The 19634-nt window shown below is 37.4% G+C and overlaps 1 protein-coding gene across 3 annotated transcripts in view; it reads right to left on the bottom strand.

Moving 5' to 3' along the window:
• Nucleotides 1-500: 500 nt before the first annotated feature.
• The window catches only part of immp2l (inner mitochondrial membrane peptidase subunit 2), a 244774-nt gene continuing 225640 nt past the window's right edge, over nucleotides 501-19634 (bottom strand). For all 3 annotated transcript variants that reach the window (XM_059334920.1, XM_059334918.1, XM_059334917.1), the window contains exons 5-6: nucleotides 10944-11046; nucleotides 501-1260 (exon numbers count right to left, since the gene is read on the bottom strand). In XM_059334920.1, the coding sequence (XP_059190903.1) occupies nucleotides 1135-1260; nucleotides 10944-11046 (229 nt within the window). In that variant the 3' untranslated portion in view covers nucleotides 501-1134. The remainder of the gene's footprint in view (nucleotides 1261-10943; nucleotides 11047-19634) is intronic.

The following is a 19634-nucleotide window of genomic DNA, read 5'->3' on the forward strand; positions in this document are numbered from 1 at the left end:
GCAAAAATATTTTGGTTAGTTTGGACTTAACGCCAGAGTAGCTAAGAAAAACCTTAAGTCTCCGTGTTGCAACCAAACTCTGACACAACTTTAGTATCCGACTAGTTTCAATGTATAATAAAGCGTGGACTTTACACCCTAATTTAAGACAGAACTTGCATATACACTACCGGTCAAAAGTTTTAGAACACCCCAATTTTTCCAGTTTTTATTGAAATTCAAGCAGTTCACGTCAAATGAACAGCTTGAAAGGGTACAAAGGTAAGTGGTGAACTGCCAGAGGTAAATAAAAAAAGGTAAGCTTAACCAAAACTAAAAGATAATGTCTATTTCAGAATTATACAAGTAGGCCTTTTTCAGGGAACAAGAAATGGCTTAACAACTTAACTCTATGGAGTCTTGGGCTATTTTGTCAATTGTTTTATTCTTTTCATGTCTTTGTAAGTCATTTTGTGTCTTTTTTGGTCATTTTGTGTCTTTTTTTGGTAATTTTGTTTCATTTTGGGTCATTTTGTGTCTTTTTTTAGTCCTTTAGTCCAACATAAAATGTGATTTTGAATCTTTTTTTTTACTTTCAAAACACCATCATGCTCAATAAAGAATTTTAAATGTTGCAAATGTGCATTCATTTCAGAGTACACTGAGACATTAAACTGCATCATTTTCAATTAAATTCTGGAAAAGTTGGTGTGTTCTAAAACTTTTGACCAGTGGTGTAGATGGTGCGCCTGGCTGATGTTGAGGGTCAACATGAGCTCACTAGAGATGCAGAAACCAAAAAGATGTCTCTGAGATGAAAAACTGTCTCGGTTTGTAAAGATAGAGGAGAGTGTTGTGAAGTGAAAGTCAGTTGAGAACTGTTCATCACCGGTAACAACTAGATTTTACCAAAAATGAACACAAAAAACTAAATACTGAGTCTATTTTACGTAACAATCATAAAACATTCTCATGACTCACTCAATAACTCAAAAAGAAGCTGTTTTCTCCTGAAGTTGACATTTTATAAAAAATTACAGTTACAATATGTGGTTTGAATGTATTAATACAGCTGTGTTAAAGTCTGTCTTTTTAAACACTAACAGACGCATTATTTAATAGTAACATAGTTACAAAAAAAGCATTTGTGTGTCTTCATTCGTCTTCTTCCTCAGTGTCCAGCGGTCCCCGGTTTGCAGGTAGAGACGGTTTGATTCGCTGCCAACGATTTGGTGGCCAGATGATGTGGGAGGCTCGACCGTGAAGCAGCCCCACGGACACCTGAGGAAACGAAAACACAACTTAGGGTCAGTATTGCAGGTTCAAAAAAAGGACAAGCTAGGCAGAATCGTTGGCTTTCTTTTCTACTTTTACCCTTTTATTTGTCTTTTTTATCTCTAACTCTGTTTTGGATTGAGCTTTTTATTACTATTTTATTTTATTGTTTTTAGTATTTTATTGTTTTTCATTGTTTTTATTTATACCTATTTGTGTATGATTTATTCTATTTTAATAACTGTACAGCACTTTGGTCAACTGAGGTTGTTTTTTAAATGTGCTCTATAAATAAACTTTGACTTGACTTGACTTGACAATATACGCTTAGTTGTCTTGGTAAAAGAAAATAACACATGATGTGAGGAATGCTGGATCAACCATTATTTTCAGCGAGAAGAGTCACGTATTGGAGGATTCTGCACCCTGTGATTCACGTTCCACATGGAGAGGAAATGAACGAAGTGAGGCTCAGGATGGAGGATTGTGGTGCAGCACACATGCAGAGAGTTAGCTTTGACTCATGACCTTTCCACCATCATTGAACATATTCTGGGGTTCTACAGAATCATCCAACATTGATGTTTTTACCTGCTAACAGTGTGCAATCTGTAACATTTCTGCATTAACCCATAAGAACCCAGACCCAGTTATCCTTAAAGGAAAGTTATGGGGGATATACCACCACTTCTGATGTGTTTTCAAAAACACTATCCCTAAATGTCAAAGATCTGTGATGTGACATAAACACTACATTGGGCGCTTATAGTGTTTATGTTTATAATATTTATGTTTATAATATTTTGTATTAAAAAAAAAAACTAGACACAAATTTGCCTTTTTCTCTGCATCTCCACAACATCTATCAACATTATCGACATTATTAATTCTGTTTAACAACAAATTATTTTTTAGATTTGTTTTTAAGTAGCATAATAATAATAATAATAATAATAATAATAAATCGATAATAAATAAATACAAATAACCATGTGTCTTTTTGTTTATCAAAATTGTGACTTTAATTTGTTCAGGAAATATGGTCAAAACAAGTTAAATGCAATACAGGACACCCTATTAACGGATTAGAACTGTTCAATGGGTTAAAACTTAGCCTAGTAACAAAAAATTGAAGATTTAATGTGTTTGTCACACAGGTGTCACCATGGGTTCTTATGGGTTAAAATGTCCAAAAACAACTAAACCTGAGTCATGTTTTTTGTTGAAGTGTTTACTTAAATGATCAAGTCTGTCATTGTAATAAATTATATCAATATATTGAATACATTTAATTATATCCCCTTTGTGTAATTGCTGTGGTTGTCTGCCAGAAGTTGTCATAAATTAGCATTTGAACCAGTTTTAAACAACATATTTACAATATTTTTTTTAGATCTTGATGGTTTTTAACTCGACAAAAGATTTTTATCACCGGATGTCTGAATCTTAAGTTATCCGGAAAACAAGCTGAGCAAACATTAGCAGCGTTGTGTAATCATATTTATAAATTATTGGGTCCGCTTGTTTTTTGAGGGGAGGAGACCGATGTGGAGGTAAAAACCTTCTGAACAATGAACACTGTCTTATGTTAGTTTTGATTGAGAAACATCTAGTGGCAGAAAGTTAACAATGCATGTTTAAATGCCTCGACATCTAGAAGTGAAAAATAGTTTACATATTTCTGCAGAATCTGCATAAAACTTAAAGCTCTTTCATGTATTCTTTCTCTTTCATTTTTAATTTCTTGACGGCTGCTTTAATTTTCTTTTTCTGTTATTATGCATCAAACACCGGGGCAGAACTCATTGTATGTAAATACCTATTTGCCAATAAACCTGATTATGATTCTGAAGGGACCTTGTTCAATAAAATGCCAATAAAAGAGTTCAAAATTTATACAAAGCCCCTTTTATCTTTATTAGAAAAAACATATTTTTTACAGAAAGATAATTCTCACAGCAAACTCAAAACAAACAAACAAACTTGATAAAACTTGTTTTTTTCCCTTTTTTTTTAAAGACATGGCAATAATCAGTAGTTACTACACGTGTATTTTGATGCAAATTCAGATAAAAAAACGTCAGAAGAAGAAATGTCTCTGTCTGTGATCCATCTTTTCTAGTATTAATTAAAAAAAATAGTTTTGTGCGTTATTGGCAGAGGCATGTGGTTTATGGTACAACTTGTAAAATGAGTATTGTCTTTTAAAGTGATTAGCCCATCTGCTTTTTATACTTTAACTGGAGCTACAAAAACTAATAAATATGATGAAGAGCTTCAGTATAGGCAGAGAAAAGCTTATTTCGGAGAGTTTTAGACAGAATGATTTACATTCACACTCAGGTCCAGAGTCCTGCAGACATCAACAGCACAGATAATTATAACTGGCAAGCTGACGGCTGAAGATCTGCTTGTCTGACACCTTCCTCAATTAGGGCTGCTTTGCATAAGGTCGGACACACACACACACACACACACACACACACACACTCTTGTACTTCTATCTTTGTGAGGGCCCTCTTTGTAATAGTGAATTCCCTTGCAAGGTTATAATAGTTTTAGATTTTTCATTAGTTTTAGTTTTAATTTTGTTGTGAATTTTTGTTTTCAAATTCATTTAGTTTTCATTAGTTTTTAGAGTGAGTTTGCTAGTTTTAGTGTTTATTTATTTTAAATGCTTTAGTTTTAGTTTAGTTTTTATTAGTTTTTGTTTTTTGTAATGGTATTTGTTGGGTGGGAGATTAAAAGAGGTCACAGTAAATTTTTCTTTATTTGCCTCATCCATCTTCATTCTGTATGAAAAAACGAAGACATTTTCACTATAATTTTTGTTAGTTTTAGTTAGTTTTGTAACCACACAATACAGTTTCAGTTAGTTATCATTATCATGCAACCTTTAACCCTTAAAACAAATCTGAAATGTCAAAAAAGCCTTAAAAGAAGTGAGGACCGGCTGAAATGTCCTCACTTTGCAAAAATGTCCTCACTCTGTTGGTTAAAAAAGTGTTCTGGTCCTCACTATGTAGCAAGTACAAGTACACACACACACACACACACACACACACACACACACACACACACACACACACACACACACACATTCTTGTACTTCTATCTTTGTGAGGGCCCTCTTTGTAATAGTGAATTCCCTTGCAAGGTTATAATAGTTTTGGATTTTTCATTAGTTTTAGTTTTAATTTTGTTGTGAATTTTTGTTTTCAAATTCATTTAGTTTTCATTAGTTTTTAGAGTGAGTTTGCTAGTTTTAGTGTTTATTTATTTTAAATGCTAGTTTTAGTTTAGTTTTTATTAGTTTTAGTTTTTTTGTAATGGTATTTGTTGGGTGGGAGATTAAAAGAGGTCACAGTAAAGTAAATTTTTCTTTATTTGCCTCATCCATCTTCATTCTGTATGAAAAAAGTTGACAAAGACGAAAACGAAGACATTTTCACTATAATTTTTGTTAGTTTTAGTTAGTTTTGTAACCACACGATATAGTTTCAGTTAGTTATCTAGTTAGTTAGTTAACAAATCTGAAATGTCAAAAAAAGCCTTAAAAGAAGTGAGGACCGGCTGAAATGTCCTCACTTTGCAAAAATGTCCTCACTCTGTTGGTTAAAAAGTGTTCTGGTCCTCACTATGTAGCAAGTACACACACACACACACACACACACACACACACACACACACACACACACACACATTCTTGTACTTCTATCTTTGTGAGGGCCCTCTTTGTAATAGTGAATTCCCTTGTAAGGTTATAATAGTTTTGGATTTTTCATTGGTTTTAGTTTTAATTTTGTTGTGAATTTTTGTTTTCAAATTTTGTTAGTTTTCATTAGTTTTTAGAGTGAGTTTGCTAGTTTTAGTGTTTATTTATTTTAAATGCTTTAGTTTTAGTTTAGTTTTTATTAGTTTTTGTTTTTTGTAATGTTATTTGTTGGGTGGGAGATTAAAAGAGGTCACAGTAAATTTTTCTTTATTTGCCTCATCCATCTTCATTCTGTATGAAAAAAGTTGACAAAGACGAACACGAAGAAATTTTCACCATAATTTTTGTTAGTTTTGTAACCACACGATACAGTTTCAGTTAGTTATCATTATCATGCAACCTTTAACCCTTAAAACAAATCTGAAATGTCAAAAAAGCCTTTAAGGAAGTGAGTACCGGCTGAAATGTCCTCACTTTGCAAAAATGTCCTCACTCTGTTGGTTAAAAAGTGTTCTGGTCCTCACTATGTAGCAAGTACAAGTACACACACACACACACACACACACACACACACACACACACACCATCTTCAGAGTAACCTTTAAGCAGCCACTGTTCTCTGGCTCATGGGCGGACACTCGGCCGGCTGCACACACACGAGGAGGTTTTTTTTTTTTTTAATTGTATTTTATTAATTTCTGTGGGTCATCATATTAGGTACCAGGAAGGACATAAGAACAAAAATAAATAAATAATTAAAACAAATAGCAGTTTCAGAAATCCATCAATATCATTTTCATAGTATTTCATCAAAATCAAAGTTACTTCAGAATTTATCTGTCTTATAATGTTCAATGCTTCCCTCAATACTAATAATTGGTTGTATCGACCCTCCTTTACCAACCCCCCCCCCCCACGAGGAGGTATTTGATTTGACTTGTGTGGCGTCCCGACAGCCGAGGTGGTGTTGTGTAGTCTGAGCGAGCCCCCGCAACAGCTGCAGGTCAAGATCCAGTTTAATAACACAAAGTAATGAAGCAGCCGATTAATATTCATCTGCTGCAGTTGAGGAGCAGGTCAGCGGGCTGTTATCTACTGAGGCAGGCAGCAAGACTTAAAAAAATATAATTGAATCAAATTTTATTTATTATGCACATTCAATACAACAAAGAATGTGGATAAATTCAGCTCAAGGGCCAGAACTACAGCTGTGAGCTCTGACAATCTTTAAATCTAAAAAAAACAAGCGTTTGCTTGCAGTGTGCATGTGTGTATCTGTCCGTCTGTCCGTCTACAACTCATTTCTCATACTACTAAACTAGGGCTCGGCAACCTTTACTAACTAAAGAGCCATTGTTGGCCAGAAAAATGGAGCCACACAACTTATTTTGAGCGTTACAATGAAGATAAAGCAGCCAACTAAGTCTAAGTTAGCCTACCAATATGACTATTAGGTCATAATGAGCATTTATTAATATGATTTTTGTCATTGTCATGATGTGTTGGTTTATGTTGGGTTGATTTTGTGTATGATCTTGCAGTGTTATTGTGTAAGATGTGCTGTATCGCATCAAGCTTTATTGTATTGTGATGTATCCCGACCCCCTGTCTTATCACATTATATATTGTTTATTTTTTTATTTTATCTTTTAATCTAAAAAAAATGTTATTAGCTTTTTTATTCATTTGCTTATTAACTTATTTATTTATTTTCATTTATTTATTTTATCTTTTTCTTTCCTCTTCCCTCTCTTCTCGCGTTAGTGCTCCTTGCTTTGTTTGCCTATTTATTTTCATTGTGTTATATATATATATATATATATATATATGTATGTGAGCCATGTTATATATATTTATGATATAGCATCTGCCTCTCACATGCGCGCATGCACACACGCGCGCGCACACACACACACACACACACACACACACACACACACACACACACACACACACACACACATTTTAGTTGACTTAAATCTTCAAACTTTTTTTAATGCTGTATATATTAAAATGCTGTATATACACAGAGAGCCACTGAAGATGGTTGAAGAGCCATAAGAGACTCCTGAGCCCTGTACTAGACCAATTAGTCTCATGCTTTTTGTGCACATTTATAACAGTATGCAGTATGATTCACAATTTTTGAAAAGTTATAATGACTGTTTTATCTCATCTTTGGCCGCTGACTTCTCACTCCTCTGGCCACAAGCGATCGCAAGTGTTCAAAAACTGCATTTCAGCTAATCAGCGAAGCTAAAAAGAAGCCGTACACCATCTGTTGTAGGCCACAGTTTGGCCTTTAGCTTTAAATTTCAGCGTCCTGTGAGTTTGACCGCAGGATCACATTTGTATTTATTCATGTTAAAAACTGCCAAACCTCAAAAAATTACGTTTAAGAGTAAAAAAAAGTGGATACAGACGTATGCAGACGTGAGACATCAGCAGTTACGATTGGAAGACTCAAATATTTAATGTTAACTTTTAGATTTAAACATATCATGTGTCCAGAAGGGACATTTTTACCCTATTATCCTAAAAGTTAACATTAAATATTTGAGTCTTCCAATCGTAACCCTATTATCCACTTTTACCCTCTTTAAAGTTGGGTTACAGTTAGTTTTTTTCAGCTAAGGAAGCACCTTCTTGTGTGGTACAAATATTCTTTTCCATTCTATAATTTCCCTTCACACTCTGATCAAAGCTCTGCACGTTTGGCATCTTTTCCTCTTCAGCTCTGTCTGTAGTTCCTAAGTTCATTCTTAATTTTTTGTGCCTTTGATTACTTCGGTCACCTTATTTCCTTCTAATTTCCTTCTTTGGTTTGTTGAATCCCTCTATTGCTCAATGTCCTTTTCAGCTTGTTTGTGTTTTGTTTGTTTTGGTTGGCTGGTTAGCTACACTGGTAGCTTGTCTGGATCTTTGATTCATGCTTTAGCTCCTAGTTTTTCTTTTCAGCACTTTCCCTGGTTCATTGGTTCCTTCCTTCCTGCGGTAACGTCCACTTCAGGATGGGTGTGGAGCTCCGGGAGGCAGTAATCTCAGCAGCCTGCTGAGCTCTGGCTCACTCACTGGTATCGATCAACACCCCCCATCGACCCCCCTGCAGATGTATTGTGGTCATTTCATGCTTTGGGCTCAGTAAAAACCTTATTTATTGCACCTTTAAACGCTTTAATAGGCCATACTTCCCACAGCGTAACATCGACTGACATGAAATCTTCTGTCCGTTTATTGCATTTCTTTCCCTTTCACATATTTTTCAAAGTTTTAAAATTTTGGAAAACAGTCTTCACCTTGCAACGAAAAAAACTTTGAGGAAAGTGAAAAAGTAAGACGGCAGATAGTTACACTACATACTGTATGTGGAGATTGTGGGTGTTTGTTTTGGACTATTTCTGATCGAGCCCATAGGCTGAGAGCATCATTTGTGGGAACTGATGTGTTTCTGAGTGAAAAGCCAAAGTCTGGTGGGTGGCAGCGAACACCGCAGGCCACATTCAAAGAGAATATATTATTCAAATGAGACCTCCTCACTGGATGGGCTGCATCGTGAATATACCCCATTGATTTAGCAGTTTTAGTCATGTTCCTCCTGGTATGAATATTTGATGGTGGCGTTAAACTGTCAGATGTGAGTACATAGTGTGGCGTGACGTTTTTTCCTACCATAAAAAGAAACATAACAGTGCGTAGGCCTGGCGATATGCTGCCGCAGCTTGAGCCATTCAGCAAGGATAAAGGGAAAATGTCATTTTGTGGAGTACGTGATGGTGAAGTCTGATGGAAGCTGACAGTCGCTCTTCAATCTCAATTTAACCCTTTGAATCTCGGGTAGTCGCTCCGGTCACGTTTTACTCACTGTGCCTAGTTTTTCACTGCGACATACAAAGTCCTGAAGCTCTTTAGAAACAGCACAATCATGGCTAGAAGAAGGAGAAACTACAGAAAGTCTGCAGTACAACACAGTAATAATCCCATAAATCATAAAAACAAGAAAAACGCTACAATAAATTGATTTTCTTTGATTTAAAAAATGCATTTCCAAATGCACACAAGGCTTCAAATGCTATGCATATTAAACTATTTATATTTTTACAACCTCTCTTGTCCTCTCCCCTCTGCTCTGTGTAAACAGCCTGGAATTTGCAGTTTTTTTTCATTCAAAGCTTCACAGTTTTGCTGAGGAGTGCCGAATTTTATGTTCCTCACAATATATGTTTAGTGATCTCAACTGATTAAATCAAATTAACAAATTATTCACACAATTTGCTGTGATGAATCCGAAGTTTGTAATTTATATTGTGGTAAATTCAGCCTTTATGTTACGAAAACGTATGACATGTTCTGTTAGCTCAACTTTTTATTACCTTGACTGCAGCTCTGTAAATCTGAAAGTTATGATATGAATGTTACATGACAAGACAATAGATAATGTCCTTCTGTCCCTCTGGTTGGTGAATCCACAGCCTGCTGTTTCTGTGCACATTGTATTGTCTCAGGAGGAAAGCGTAAAGCCAGAGGGGCTCTGCTGAGCTTTTGGTCCATGTGTTCTGGGTTTCAGATCTGAGGGGATTTCCTCTGAGCTTCTTGGCTAGAAGCCTTTCAGCTGGAGATCAGGGCCTTCTTTTTGGCCTGTAACGTGCCATTCTTAGCAAACAGCAGCTTCTCTGCTGAAAATTTCATATCGCTTAACCCAAGAGGGTCCAACTACAAACAACACGCGTAGAGGAGGAGTTGGCATGAGGATGTTAATTCTCTTTCTGCTCCAGAGAAGCCTGAAACACAGCGTTAATGAAATCTTTATGTTTGGAGGAGAAGTTGCAGCGGACCAACAACAGAAACATCCAGTTCTGTTAACACACACACTGAAACCCAAATACTGAAGGGTAACACACACACAATCAATGGTAAAATGCACTCAAGTACTAGAATAAATTCAAGGTTCTTGTACTTTACTTTTTATGGGGCGGCTGTGGCTCAGCTGGTAGAGCGGTTGTACATTGAACGGAATATCGGCAGCCTACATGTCGAAGTATCCTTGAGCAAGATACTGAGCCCCAAATGGCTCCTATGCTGCGTTCATGTGTGTGAATGAATTCCCAATGGTGGCAGGTGGCACCAGTGCGCCAATTTCACCTGTTTTTCACTGCACTGGCTGCCCGTTCATTTTAGGATTCATTTTAAAATGATTTTATTTGCTTTTAAAGCTTTAAATGGGCTTGCCCCTCCTTACCTCTCTGAGCTGCTGCACCCCTACTCTCCTACCCGCTCTCTCAGGTCAGCTGACCAGCTTCTCCTGAGAGTGCCAAGAGCTCGGCTGAAGCTCAGAGGGGAACGAGCTTTTGCCATCGCAGCTCCAAAACTGTGGAATGAATTGCCGCTGCACATCAGACAGGCCTCCTCACTGTCTCATTTTAAATCCCTTCTTAAAACCCACCTCTTCTTGTTGGCTTTTAACACCACGTAGAGTGTTGATTTTATGTTGATTTTATGATTTTATGTTTTTATTGTATTCATGCATATTTTATTTTGTGCGGGCAGTACATTTTACATTTTTATTTATTTGTATCCCTTTTTTAATTTATTTTATCTTATTGCATCTTTCTGTTCTATTGTTTACTACATCTCTTTGTATTGTGTTATGTATTTATTGTTTGTGCAGCACTTTTGAAACCTTGTGTTTGCTAAAATTGTGCTATATAAATAAAGTGGATTGGATTGGATTGGATTGCCCTGGTAGCCTCGGACACCAGTATGAATGTGTGTGTGAATGAGCACAGTCTGTAGTGTAAAGCACTTTGGATAAAAGCGCTATGTAAGAGCAGTTAATTTACCATTCACTTGAGTTTTTCCGGTCCATGCTCCTTTATACCAAACAAATTGATTCTAGTAAGAATTTCGATTCTTAAAACCATTGGCTATGTTGTGGATTAGGCTCGTATTATCTAAGAGCAGAGGGTTTGGTTCATACCGGTCCGAAGCTGTTACTGTCCAGACTGTGTCCATGGTGATCCCCCTCGATCCAGAAGTGACCATCAGGAACTCGTACGAAGCGGTTCTTGTAGCCCAGAGTCCTGAAGAGACAAGAAAAAACAAACAAATGTGTTTTTTAATCAGGTTTCTGTGAAGAACTCCTGAAGGCAGCAAATCTAATCATGCTAAAACAGCTGAGAGTTTTTGTAGAAAGATGCCTGATTGTCTTTCAGTGCAATAAGTATTGCACCAAAACGTCCTCTCAGCTCGCTGAGTGTTGAGTTTAACAACATCAATAATGAGCTGAAAGACTATTTAGAGCTCTCACTTGGAAAGCCTCGAGTGGTGTTGCCTTTAAAAACAGACAGTTTTATTTGTGTCTTCTTTGTGAGGCAGTGCATCAACTTTCAGCTAAATGCTACCATCAACACGACACAGGCTGTGTTCACAAACAGCTGGAAACACACTGGAAATTATAGGTATGGTACCAATATTCTATTAATGAGGAAGCAATGTAATGTTACCAGCCAAAAACGTCAGCTGTCAGGCTGGTTGATCGGCCAAATCCCCCGTCTCCGATGTTTGTGTCCCGGTAATGTTAGTTATTTCTTAATTCTAACCCTGTTCTTCTTTATTAACTGTAGGATAGTAGTTTTGGTTTATTACAAGCTTAAAAAATTGGTTTTGTTGTCTAAAAGTAACCATTTTACAATGTGTTTAAATCAGTGATAATGAGGTTTAAGACATTGGCAGATTTGCCACTTTAAATCTCTTAAATCTGCAAGTTTTTTTCTAGTACATTTGCAAGTTTTTTTCTAGTAAATTTGCAACTTTTTTCTCGAAATATTACCTGAAGTTCCAAATATAGTTATTTGCCTTATAAAGGGTTAAACAGACCTTTGACAGAAAAAAACTCAAATGGATCTCAATAAGTGCAGACCTCTGCCAAGGCCAATGGTGCATTCACATGCTCCTCAGGTGATCCCATTTCCTAATTCGGGAAGTTATTTGTCAGACTTCGGTGTGTTCACAGGCTTTAAGTTGTCACTTGAAAACAACATGGACGCTACAACATATTGATAGTTGTTTCCTATATCTGCCTGACAGTGAAGAGCACAGATCAGATGAGCCATGAAATATGATCAGGAACTAATTTTTCAAAATATTCCAAAAACACTTGAATGCAGCACGAATCCTTATCTTGCAAAGTTAATGAATGTGACAGATAATTTGTGTGTCCGCCCTGTGATTTGGATCTGCTCCAAAATCTAAGGGGTTTCTCCAATGCTACACCCTCAGACGAAGTTTCATGAAAATTGGGCCGGTAGTTTTTTTTCTGTAATCCTGCTGCGGGAGACAATTTACTAAGGAGATGCATTAGAAACTGGTCTCACAGGAATCCGTGAAATAGCCACGGATTCGCTTAACTCAAAATCCGTGGAATAGCCACGGAATAACTCAAATTTCCGTGAAACTGACACGGATTTGGCTACAATGCAAGTTAATGACAGTCAAATCCTGTGGCTATTCCATGGATATTTTTCCCTATTGGTTTGTTCAAAGTCACGTGACTTTCAAGGTGCCGGCGGTCAGAACAAAAAACATGGCGGACAGTTCTCTCATTTTTAGTGAAAAAATCAATATTTTGACTTTGAGCTAGAAATATATGTTTTATTTTCTAAATATTCACTCAGTGAATGTACATAATCACTTTGTATGTTGGAATAGCCACAGGATATGACTGTCATTAACTTGCATTGTAGCGAAATCACAGAAATTTGAGTGATTCCGTGGCTATTCCACGGATTTTGAGTTAAGCAAATCCGTGGCTATTCCACGGATTCCTGTGAGACCAGGTTGTGCATTATTGTGTGTGTTTGTAGAGAATGCATCTTTTTAATGTTAACATTATCTACAAAGCAAACAAAAACATCACAGTAAAAAAAAAAAGTGGTTAAATAGGACTGAAGTGAGAAAAAGATTGAACTTGAATAATTGCTTCATTGCCTTTGATAAGAGAAAGAAAAGACCGAGATTGAGGGGAAAATTGTGGTTGAGGTCCTCGATGATGGTGGATCAAATCTCCACACAATTATCGCTTTCATTTCATTATCGTTAATCATCGGCCTGAGGCGTCACGTCCCGTCGCCGCCTTATCGCTCAAACAGAGATCTGATCTGAGGACACATTCAGACTAATAAGGGTGGAGGTGGAGGGGGTGGTGGTGGTGTTCGTGTCTCGCTGTAGCTGCTTCAATCAGGTCGTCATGTTTATGAGGAGAAGGTCCAACGCCCTTCATCATCCCTCTGGACTGTTATGGGCCTGTTCCAGCCCTGATTTATCATTTAGCAGAGGAACATTGTGAGTTATAGCCTCAGTGACTTTTTAAATGGAAATTCGTCTGCGATTCTTAATGTATGTGTGTGTGTGAGTGTGTGTGCAGGTCTGGGAGGCCGGCTGACCGAAGAGGCCTTGGATACATAAATATTGATTTAGCCACAGCAGCTGAATTTACTGACTCACAAAAAACAAGCTGGGACCTTTTTGCAGGAATAAAAAAAGGTTACAGCCTATATGACACCAATTCTCTGCTACGTTTGAGAAGGAACAACTGTGAAATCTTTACACAAGCAAGGACGATTGACTTCGCTGTATTTAGCCTTTTTATTTAACCAGGTTTCCTCTGTTGACATAAAGAGTCTGAGCAGAGCAGCCACAGGAAGAAAGTCCTCCCTCGTTCAGTTACATCATCAATCTGTGGTGTTTAAATTCATCTCAGCAACAGCTGTAATTATTTTGATGAACCTTTTCTCCATTAACCTGCCTCGCATACTTCTACATTAGTGATTTACTACACACAGCTAGGCGTGGCCTTAATGTTACCTCAACACTGAAGGAACTATGGGATCGACCTCAGTCACTTCCTTCATCTGTCTTTGCTGGAGTATCTTGTCTTCCTCTTAGCAGAATTGATGCGTCTCAATAGACCCTATTTGGTACTCTGAGAAATTGTACATGTCACTGCTGCATTAAAGCGTTTTAAACGGCAGTGAATGGGCTCACCTATCTCTAACCTCCCGTTATGAAGCAAAATGATGGAAATAGTTGTCCGCACGCAGTTAATCGACCACTTGGCAGCCAACGAGGCAAAGGATCTTCCAATCCGACTCTCACTCCAAACATATTACAGAAACAGCATTGGTCAAGGTTATGAATGACTTAAGAATACTTACGGATGATGGTAGAGTCTCTATTTGAGTGTTATTGAATTTAACGACTGATCATGATATTTTGATGGGGAGGTTTGAGAGGTGTGTTTTGCCGTCGACTGGTTTTTATCATACCTCAAAAGATGTGGTTTTAGTGTTCATCTTGGGAATTTAAGCTCAAAAAATACATTTTATGTGGTGTTCCCCAGGGGTCAGTCTTGGGCCCATTGTTTACTTGTTACCTCGGGACCGGCTAATTAAGAAAAAGAATTATGTTGATGACAGTTAACTGTGTATTTCTCTGTCCCCAAATCATCTGAGCCCCATTGAGACTCAATTATTTAATTTGATTCATACTTCTTAAATTTGTTTTGTTTTGTGAGTTTGTTTATGGCCAGATGCTGGCCTTCATCATTATTGATTTAATACATTTTTTTAAACTATTTTTTCACTTTTTTAAATGGGTTTAATGGGTCTTAATTCCTCTGATCTTTATTTAAAAATAGTTTCATTACTACTCTCTAATGGTTTTAACTTACATGTATTATTTTTGTGCTTGTTTTAATTGTATTTACTGATTTGTCCTGATTTCGTGGCTGCGACTTCTCTAGTAGCACGCAATGGAATGAAATGCTATATGATGATAATAATAATAATAATAATATTTTTTTTGAGAATTTGTTGTTGTGGGCAGTGGATGTTTAGGGGGAGATAGCAGGTCAACAATAAATGCCACATAAACGTGGTGAAAGCTGTGAACCTGAAGATTCATTTGAGATGCAGCTCAGCACTGTGTGTCAAGTTGTTCTCGTCAAAAATATCTAATAAAAATGACTTACTGAATTAATGAATTATTTATTGAAACCTATTATGGTGTATTATCTAATCTGTTAATTTTCATGTTAAACTATGTTGTAACCATTTGTTACACACATTTGGTGCTGAATATTGCAATTTTATTCATACTGAGAATGGATGAAAATGGTCATAAAAACCCTCCAAAAGACCTTTGGAACAACATAGAAGAATCCATGCTGTGATTTGGGTTCAAAAACTTTGGTCATTTGGGAGATTTCTGTATTTTCAGCAATTGGATGACTAGCACTTCTGTTCTTCCAACTGCTGAGAAACCCCCTTATTGTCAATAAACCTAGGAAAGCTGCACATCCATTGAATCCTCTAGGTCTCTAGTTTGTGGTTGTAAAGTTTCACAAGGCTGTGATGACTAACGTCATCCCACATGAAGAAAACTGGCCTCATTGAATCCACAAGAGTCTCAGCTTTCCAGTGATAACCAGTTTATGTCACTCAAAGCCTGTTTAGAGACCCCAGTATGCACAAATATTCACATACAGTAGGCGAAAATGGCACATTTGTATGCATGAGGAAAACTCTTGATATACTTAAACTGCATGTTATCAGCATGGAGGCATGTTAAGAGAAGACTGGTGAAGAGGAGACTTATGGGAACACAGAGAGCCTATTTTCATTGAGATAGCATGACATCAGAAGTCACGTGACCGCTTTGAAAATCGCCAAAAATCGGCTAAATTTGCAGCATTTTTTCGACAACCTTCCGACATGGTATCCTGACATGGGGTCTATAGATTCCTTAGATCTTCTAGTTTCATATAATATCAATATTGTATCTAGTATATGCCTAAAATTGAGCCCGCTACGCCACTCGGAAGAAAAAAAAAATGTCTGAAATTCTGCCGGTTTGCTGGCGGGACACCAGGACATTAAGTTAAGGACTGCAATGAGGCCAACAAAATATTACAAAATAAATTGCAATAGAAATACCCAACAATAATCTAAGATAAAAAAAACAAACATATGAATAAAGAGCAAAAACAGACATGATGAACATAAAACAAGTAACATTCCACCACTTGTGAAATATACTGATTATTGTTTTCTTCCTTTTCATTCACAGTCACTTTTCTGTTCTGGATTTATTGTCTTTTTACACACGTGTTTGAAAGTTTCAGCCCAGTGCGTCCTCAGACTAACCCGACTCAGACGGACAGTGTTCTTGTTACTGAAGCGTTAACCCAGATACAGCAGTCACATCATCCAGTCCTGGACACAGCAGACACAAACTCATACGTCCCAAAATAACAGCAGAACACACAGCGACACCACAGTGACATCTCTGTCTCTACCTAATCTCAACAAAAAGTCTGAGCTCTTGAACGAGACGATGAGGGGTGTTTAACTAACACGAGTCAAACATTCACACTTTTTCTGAACACACACACACACACACACTTTCGTCAGCGCTAACAGCTGCTGATGAATGTTGCAGAGGAGGTTGAAAGCAGTTTAATGAGGCAGAGGTCGACAGCTACTGACAGCCCCACACACTGGATTAAGATGCTTAAACCTGCTCTGACCTCAGTGTGTGTGTGTGTGTGTGTTGTATTTGACTGATATGTGGCTCCTGCAGTCCGATGCCAGTCCTCAGGTCTGTTTTCATGTTAAGAAATGCTGAGTTTTCCACTGGATTCTTCCTGCTGACAGAGTGACGATGCGTCTGAACGATCACTCCTGACATCACCTGACACACGCTGCAGCCATGGCTCAGTTTAATTGGATGAAAATATGTGGATTTACAGGTGACTGGATTTCATCATGCATGAGGGAGAGGGATGACGTAAAGTAGTAACACTACCAGGGTCAGAGGTTCACTTCTGTCTGGAATGACTCTTATTTAATGTGAACAGAATGCACCAATGAAGCCGTGAGGCCACGTGAATACAAAGGAAAATTATTCAACAATTATTTGGAAAATCGACTGATAATAAATTCCCTAAATTACAAACAGGCAAAGGATCTTCCAATCCGACTCTCACTCCAAACATATTACAGAAACAGCATTGGTCAAGGTTATGAATGACTTAAGAATAATTACGGACAATGGTAGAGTTTCTATTTGAGTGTTATTGAATTTAACTACTGATCATGATATTTTGATGGGGAGGTTTGAGAGGTGTGTTGGTGTTTCCGGTTCTTCCCTCGACTGGTTTTTATCATACCTCAAAAGATGTGGTTTTAGAGTTCATGTTGGGAATTTAAGCTCAAAAAATACATTTTATGTGGTGTTCCCCAGGGGTCAGTCTTGGGCCCATTGTTTACTTGTTACCTCGGGACGAGCTTATTAAGAAAAACAATTGTGTTGATGACAGTTAACTGTGTATTTCTCTGTCCCCAAATCAACTGAGCCCCATTAAGACTCAATTATTTAATTTGATTCATACTTCTTAAATTTGTTTTGTTTTGTGAGTTTGTTTATGGCCACGTGAATACAAAGGAAAATTATTCAACAATTATTTGGAAAATCGACTGATAATTACGTCCCTAAATTACAAACATTTGCTGGTTCCACTTGCCAAATATGCTGCTTTTCTCTGTTTTATATCACAGTAAACTGAATTTCATCTGGTTGTAAACTGTTGGTCAGACACATTGGACTCTTATACCACCTGATGGGCACTTTTTCACTTTATTTTGGACTGTTATGGGATGAAAAGATCAAAGTACTCAGCAATAATAAAAACCCATTCAGAATGGATTTATTTTTTGCTATAAAAAGTGCAACAAAATGTCATTTGGAGTGATTTGTAGATGCCTAATAATAACGTAACATGCACTAGTGTGATTTTAATCCTGTCCAAAGTGAATATGTAAGTAAATAATTACAAGAATTAATTAAATGGTAATAATAATAATAGTAACCCATTTCTAGAAACTCGCTAGTCCTGACCAGGAGAGAAACAGAAGTCAACAGAAAGAAAGCCACCAGGAGAGAAAGAGCTCATTAAAAAGTGTTTTTGTAATGTCAACACAGATATTTTTCTCTGAGCTTTTAGCCAATATTTGTTTACACTCTAGCAAATTGTCTCCACTAAAAGTCATCTAAATGATCAGTTAGCAGTTAAAAAACTAAGGGGGTTGAGTCAGTGATCTCTTTTAAGTCTCTTCTTAAAACATACTTTTATCAGAGAGCCTTTTCATGATTTTACTTGAACTTGAAATGTCCTTGTATCCTGTCTATTAATTGCACAGAATGTTGTCATTTTCTTATTTAACAGCCTCGGTATTGCTAAACTAACATTACTTTTATCTGTTGATTTTTATGTCTGTTTTTAACTTGCCTTTGTAAAGCATTTTGTAAACACGTGTTTTGAAAAATGATCCATAAATAAATTACTATTTTCATTATAATTAGCAGCTCCTGTTGGTAGTGTACATGTGTACAGAGAAGTATTACTGGATTACTTTGAAACTGAAGAAAACTTAAAAACATGGCGATTCTCATTAGTGGTGGACTAGATGCTGTTTGACGGTCAGAGGCAAAAAATATATAAAAGGAGCACCAGCTGAATGAGGTGGGGCACCAATGTGCAAAGTCTGCATTTTCTTGCATGTATCAGCCCATAGCACTACATTGTGTCTTATTAATTTTAAAGCCAAACGAGAAGGTCTAGAACCCTAAAGCAGTGGTTCCCAAACTTTTTCTTGAGGGACCCACATTTTTACCATTGTAAACTTTGGCGACCCCCCCATTGTCCATTGCTTCTATGAAGCCGAACTCAATGTGATTTTCATGGTACCCTCTCTGTTTCTTTTTGAGATATTCAGCATTTTCCTCTCCCTGACGCTTCGCCATTTATCCATTAGCTCTGTGTTTCTGTTGTTAGGTGAGGTTACCGCTAGGTGAGGTTACCGCGAGGTGAGGTTAACGCTAGGTGAGGTTGCCTCTAGGTGAAGTTACCACTAGGTGAGGTTGCCGCTAGGTGAGGTTACCACTAGGTGAGGTTACCACTAGGTGAGGTTACCACTAGGTGAGGTTGCCGCTAGATGAGGTTACCACCAGGCGAGGTTACCACTAGGTGAGGTTACCACTAGGTGAGCTTACTACCAGGCGAGGTTACCACCAGGCGAGGTTACCACTAGGTGAGGTTACCACTAGGTGAGGTTACCACGAGATGAGGTTACCGCTAGGTGAGGTTACCACCAGGCGAGGTTACAACTAGGTGAGGTTACCACTAGGTGAGGTTACCACGAGGTGAGGTTGCCGCTAGGTGAGGTTACCACTAGGTGAGGTTGCCGCTAGGTGAGGTTACCTGTATATATGCAGGAGGGTCGTTACACATGTCCTTATTCTTGCGATATAGCCTTTGTTTTTAAACTTTTCTATAGTGATTTTTCAATTTAAATAAATGAATGAATAAACATTCAATGTAATGTAGTAATTTAGTTGTTTTTGTCCTACTAATTAATTAAATGCTGACTCATATATATTTAACACATTAGATTTATTACATCCGTTAAAATCAAGAGGGCTTCGCGACCCCCCATGGATCTTTGGCGCCCCCCCTGTTAGGAATCACTGCCCTAGAGGACACTTCATTACAATTTCTCCACTGAAAGGGAATCCTAGAGTAGGGGTGATCCATGGAAGAGTCAATGTGGCT

The sequence above is a fragment of the Centropristis striata genome, chromosome 6 (assembly GCF_030273125.1).
Source record: "Centropristis striata isolate RG_2023a ecotype Rhode Island chromosome 6, C.striata_1.0, whole genome shotgun sequence".
NCBI classification, from domain to species: Eukaryota; Metazoa; Chordata; class Actinopteri; order Perciformes; family Serranidae; genus Centropristis; species Centropristis striata.